Below are 5,675 nucleotides of genomic sequence, written 5' to 3'. Positions count from 1 at the left end.
ACCTAATCCCAAATGCCATGGGTGTAGAAAGCAAGGACATTTTAAGGCTGAATGCCAGTCAAGCAAAAGGGGAACAAGCAGAAAAATAAAACAACAGAGGCAGAAGTTACTTGTAGCCAATGTGGAAAGACAGGGCACTTTTCTAAAGTGCGTTGATCAAAATATCATGTCAACGGACAGCTGCTGCAGGGAAATGGGAAGAAGAGCGCGATGAGGCATGCGGGGACACAAGTACCTCATCCACCAAATCCGTACATGAGAACAGCCCCGATGGCTTATCCCTCTGTGACCGCCTCACCGGAAAAACCCATGGATCAGCAGACATGGATGTATCCACAGCCGACACAATAACTTTAACAACAAGAGATGTTGTCACGGTGCCACTAGACGCTCATGGTCCAATAGGAAGAGGGTTTAGTGCACTGTTAATTGGACGATCTAGCAGTATCATAGCTGGGTTAGATGTTTGTGTGGGTGTCACTGATGCTGACTACACAGGGCAGATCTCTGCAATGGTGTCTACTTCTTATCCTCCAGTGACTATACCAAAAGGGACTCGCATTGCTCAGCTTGCACCTTTTGTGAGTTGTGTTCCTAGAACAGAGCAACGAGAGCGACAGTCTGGAGGATTTGGATCGACCGGACCACCTCAAATCTTCTGGTCCCAAAGTGTCTCTGCACAACGACCGCAGATGACTTGCACCATCTTCAACAAGACCTGCACGCCATCCTCGATACAGCTTATGGGTTTATTGGATACCGGGGCAGATGTGACCATCATCTCTCCGCGTTCCTGGCCCCTGTCCTGGCCACTTGTAAACACAGGGATGGGGGTGGTTGGATTGGGAGGGACTGCTCAAAGCCATGTGTCTCAGTCGCCTCTGGCAATCTTCAACTCCGAAGGGCAGAGAGCCACTGTAAAGCCTTATGTCACTACAGCACCTCTGACTCTTTGGGGGAGAGATTGCTTGGAGCAATGGGGGGTGAAAATTACAACGGATTTTTAACAGGGGCCACTGTCTTGCAGGGTGTTCGTCAACCTACACTTGCTTTAACTTGGCTGACATGTTATCCAGTTTGGGTTCCTCAGTGGCCCCTGCCAATAGAAAAATTGCAGGCCCTGCAACAGTTAGTGGCAGAACAACTTGCTGCTGACCACATTGAGCCCTCCCATAGTCCATGGAATACCCCTGTCTTTGTAATACAAAAAGAAATCTGGCAAATGGCCACTTTTGCATGACCTGAGGCAGGTAAATGCTGTAATGGCAACAATGGGAGCCTTACAGCCAGGCCTGGCACCATCAATGGTTCCTATGGATTGGAACATTGTAGTCATAGATCTAAAAGACTGCTTTTTCACTATTCCATTGGCACCATCTGACAAAGAGAAATTTGCCTTTACTGTTCCATCAATCAATCATGCCGAACCATCCAAAAGATACCAGTGGAAGGTGTTGCCCCAGGGCATGAAAAATTCGCCCACGATTTGCCAGTGGTTTGTAGCCCAAGCGTTGTCACCTGTATGTGAACATTTCCCAGAATGCTACTGTTTTCATTATATGGATGACATATTGCTTGTGGCCAGCAAGGAGGAGCAACTGAGTGAATTAGAAACATTGACTAGACAGTCTCTACAGCAGTTTGGATTGATCATTTGTGGTGGTTTGCGCTAGGCTTTCCTTGGTGACCAGTTTGTAACCAAGGAAGGGTCCAGATTTACCCAGTATTTCCTACGATTTTTATGTAAGCCAGACTATAAGAAGAAAGGAGGAGAGGCCTTCNTCTTGTATTACTAGATGTATAAATACTACGACAAAGAAAGCATTGTTGGCCCAAAATAAAAACAGGGGAATTATAGAGGATTGGTTAGAAATGCGAGGACATATGAACATGGCTAAGGCTATGGATGAACTGCTAAAGTATAAGACGCAGTCTGACTAGGCCCATGAGAAAGTCTGAGATAGCAGGGCCGTGAGAAAGCGGCAGCATCCTTGGGTATTCTAAACTGAGCTGAAAAACAGGAGCTAGGCATTACCAAAACAAAGACACTTAACGAGCCATCTGTGTAAACAATGGAAGGCAGTTAAGATGATATCATCACCTAACTGAGTACCAGTAATGAGCCTAATCTCTGTAATATTCATGAACCTATTATAGAGTGTATATTAAGCTGCTGTCAATCTACAATAAACGAAGTTCCTGGATTCTCACATTGAGGTGTCTAGAGCTTTCCGTCGCGCGACACCTGCATGCATAGCAGCCCTAGGGATCCCCACAGAACTTAAAACTGACAATGGACCTGGTTATACCTCACAACGTTTCCAAAGATTCTGTATGAATTGGGGTATTTCTCATGTCACTGGTATTGCTCATTCTCCTAGAGGTCAAGCTATTATTGAACGAGCTCACGGAGTTCTGAAAACACTTTTGCAAAAACAGAAGGGGGGAGAAGAGCTAGCCAGTCCACATGACCGACTTGCAAAAGTGTTATATGTGCTGAATTTTTCGTGGCTGATGGGTACTAGAACGGACCCTCCCATTGTTATTCATAACAACAGTCAACAGGTAGTAGTTAAAGTACAATATAAGGATCCACAAACAGGGGGAATGGAAAGGGCCTGTAGAAGTGAAGATGACTGGAAGAGGCTATGCTTGTATCTTAACGGACACAGGTGTTCGATGGGTACCGGCCCGATGGATTAAGCCCTGGAAAGAAGTTGATTCTTCAGATCAGGACTAACATTGCTGTAGGTAATATTAGCACTGTTAGAAGGTGTTGCATATAACAGTTTTGTCAGCATCATTAAGAGCACATCTTAGCGTTATCAAAGAACAGTATTTTTAGTCTTATTAAAGCACAGTTTTTTAGTATACTTAAGCACATAATTCTAGAAGGTAAAGATTTTAGATTATTCACTACATGTTACTAAAAGAAAGTTTAAAACACAATGACATGGAACTCAGGAGTATGTTTGTGTGAAATGCGACACAAGGGAACAGGCTAGCAATTTGTGCCCCCCCCCACCTCAGCCAGCGCTGGGCTGGACTTATCCAACCAGGACTCAGTCTTCATAACTTCCACAGAGGTAGTACTAATCCCAACTGGGCTTTGGGGTCCCCTTAGCCCAGGGGTATATGCACTACTGATTGGAAGGTCCTCCACTACCAAAAGGGGTTTATTTGTGCTGCTTGGAGTGATAGACTCAGATTCTCATAGTGAGATTCTAATAACAGCCTGGACCCCTTCACCCCCCTGTTTCATTCCAAAGGGACAGAAAATCACCCAACTAATCCCCTTCTACAGTGTGTCACCTGCAGGGGAGGGGGAGCGGGGTTAAAGGGTCTTCGGTAGCACAGGACAGCCACAAGTTTACTGCGCAGCAGCCATCACAGCCACACAGCTGCTCATGACGTGCCAAGTTAATGGGTACCGATTTACAGGCCTTGTGGACTCGGGAGCTGATGTTTCCATCATAAAGGACTCCGAATGGCCACTTAACTGGCCCACTGTTTGCCCAGCTGCAACCATTCAGGGGGTAGGAGGCACACAAAGGCCCAGAGTGCCCAAGTACTCACTGTCTTGGGGCCAGAGGGACAAATAGCCAAGGTAGCTCCTTTTGTTGCTCCCATTCCGTGTACACTGTGGGGGAGGGATGTTCTCAGGCAGTTTGGCAGAGTCATGCAAATTCCTCCTGCAAGCAGCCAGGTTTTTCAATAGGGGCCATTGGTCAGCCGTCCCAAGTACCAATTAAGCTGGTCTGAAAAAGTGAGCAGCCAGTCTGGGTGGACCAATGGCCTATGAAAAAGGAATGGCTTGAACATTTAAGAGAGCTTGTGAGGGAACAGTTAGAAGCAGGACATACTGTGGCAACAAACAGCCCCTGGAATACTCCCATGTTTTGCATTCCCAAGAAAAGTGGAAAGTGGAGGATGCTGCAGGACTTAAGGGCAGTAAGCGCAGTCATAGAACCGATGGGAGTGTTGCAGCCAGAACTGCCTCACCCACTATGCTCCCAGTAAATTGGCCACTAGTGGTAATTGATTTAAAGGACTGTTTCTTTACCATCTTCCTACACCCTGAGAATGCGCCAAGGCTTGCTTTTTCCATCACGGCCTTGAACAATGCACAGCCCATGCAAACCTATTGCTGGGTCGTCCTTCCTCAGGGAATGCAAAGTAGCCCGACGAGAAATCAAACAGCCATCATACACCATTATGTAGATGACATACTAATAACCACGGCTACAGGAAATTAACTGTCATTTGTTATTACTGCTCTAATCAAAGCTGTCCAAGATGCTGGGTTACAAGTTGCTCCAGAGAAGATCAAGCGTTCACAGCCCTGGACTTGGATGGAAAATCACGCAGCAGGAAATTTCTCCACAACCACCGCAGCTTGAGGTAAAAAACACTTTAACCTTACATGAGTTGCAAAAACTTCTGGGAGCCATCAACTGGTTAAGGCCTGTTTTAGGTATAACCACAGAGGAGCTACACCCTCTATTTAAGCTGCTAAAGGGGGACTGCAGCCTAACGTCTAACAGGTCTCTGACAGCAGAGGCGAAGCAGGCGTTGGACATTTGTGCCAAGGCAATAGAGGGCAGACAAGGCAGAAGGAGAAATCCTGAACTGCAAATCTGCCTGGCCCTTGTTCCCAGCAGGTACCAGCCATTTGCAGTTTTATTTCAGTGGGATCAGACTGAGAAAGACCCACTACAAATTTTAGAATGGCTGTTTCTGCCCCACACACCACCTAAAACTGTGTGGACTACTAATGAAATGTTTGCCAAGCTTGTCATTAAAGGCAGAGGATGACTACAAGAACTAGATGGAAGAGACCCTGCTGTCATCTACATCCCAGCTACAAAGGACAACTTCGATTGGATGCTAGCTGAGGACGCAGGATTCCAGGCTGCCCTGGCAAGCTTTGATGGTGACATTTCAATACATCTCCCTAAACACAGATTGTGGGCAGAAATTGGTAGTTTACCTTTAAAGGTCACAACCAGACGCAAACATGAACCAGTGAAAGGCCTCACGGTTTTCACAGATGCATCTGGAAAAACACGAAAAGCTGCAATGACTTGGGTAAATCCTGACACAGGACAATAGGAACGAGAGGTACAGACCATGAACCAAGTTTCTGTACAGGTTCTGGAACTGGCTGCCATTTGCATTGCCTTAGGGAAATTTTTTCTGAACAACCTATTAATATTGTTACCGATTCCTGTTATACTGCATAGTTAGTCTCCCGTCTCGAGAGTTTGTTTCTTCTAGATATCATTAACCCTCACCTCTTGTTTGAAATGCGTTCTGTTTTGTTTCTTGTGAATCACAGAAGGTTTGATTTCTATATAATGCACACAAGGTGACACACTGACATGCCAGGGCCAACAGCTGACGGAAACTGAGAGGCTGACAAAGCAGCTAAGTTTAACACCATATCTAGAGTCTTAGAGCAAGCGAAATTGTCTCACTCATTTTCCCATCAGAATGCACGTTCTCTGAAGAGACAATTTCAGATAACACTCAATCAGGCTCGAGACATCATCATGTCATGCCCAGACTGTCAGAAAATCACACCCATGCCATCTCAGGAAGGCGTTAACCCCAGAGGGTTAATGGCAAATGAGATTTGGCAAACAGATATCACACATATCTCCGAATTTGGCACG

The 5,675-nt window shown here is 45.9% G+C and overlaps 1 protein-coding gene across 1 annotated transcript in view; it reads left to right on the top strand.

Moving 5' to 3' along the window:
* The window catches only part of LOC108505001, a 7,302-nt gene extending 2,004 nt beyond the window's left edge, over positions 1–5,298 (top strand). The window contains 6 exon segments of the mRNA XM_017830579.1: positions 181–917; positions 1,028–1,207; positions 1,209–1,627; positions 3,913–3,923; positions 4,297–4,345; positions 4,347–5,298. Of these exon segments, the coding sequence (XP_017686068.1) occupies positions 181–917; positions 1,028–1,207; positions 1,209–1,627; positions 3,913–3,923; positions 4,297–4,345; positions 4,347–4,815 (1,865 nt within the window). The 3' untranslated portion in view covers positions 4,816–5,298.
* Positions 5,299–5,675: the final 377 nt, after the last annotated feature.

The sequence above is a fragment of the Lepidothrix coronata genome, unplaced genomic scaffold (genome assembly GCF_001604755.1).
Source record: "Lepidothrix coronata isolate B3197 unplaced genomic scaffold, Lepidothrix_coronata-1.0 Scaffold181, whole genome shotgun sequence".
NCBI lineage: Eukaryota > Metazoa > Chordata > Aves > Passeriformes > Pipridae > Lepidothrix > Lepidothrix coronata.
This window is presented reverse-complemented; position numbering and strand designations above follow the sequence as displayed.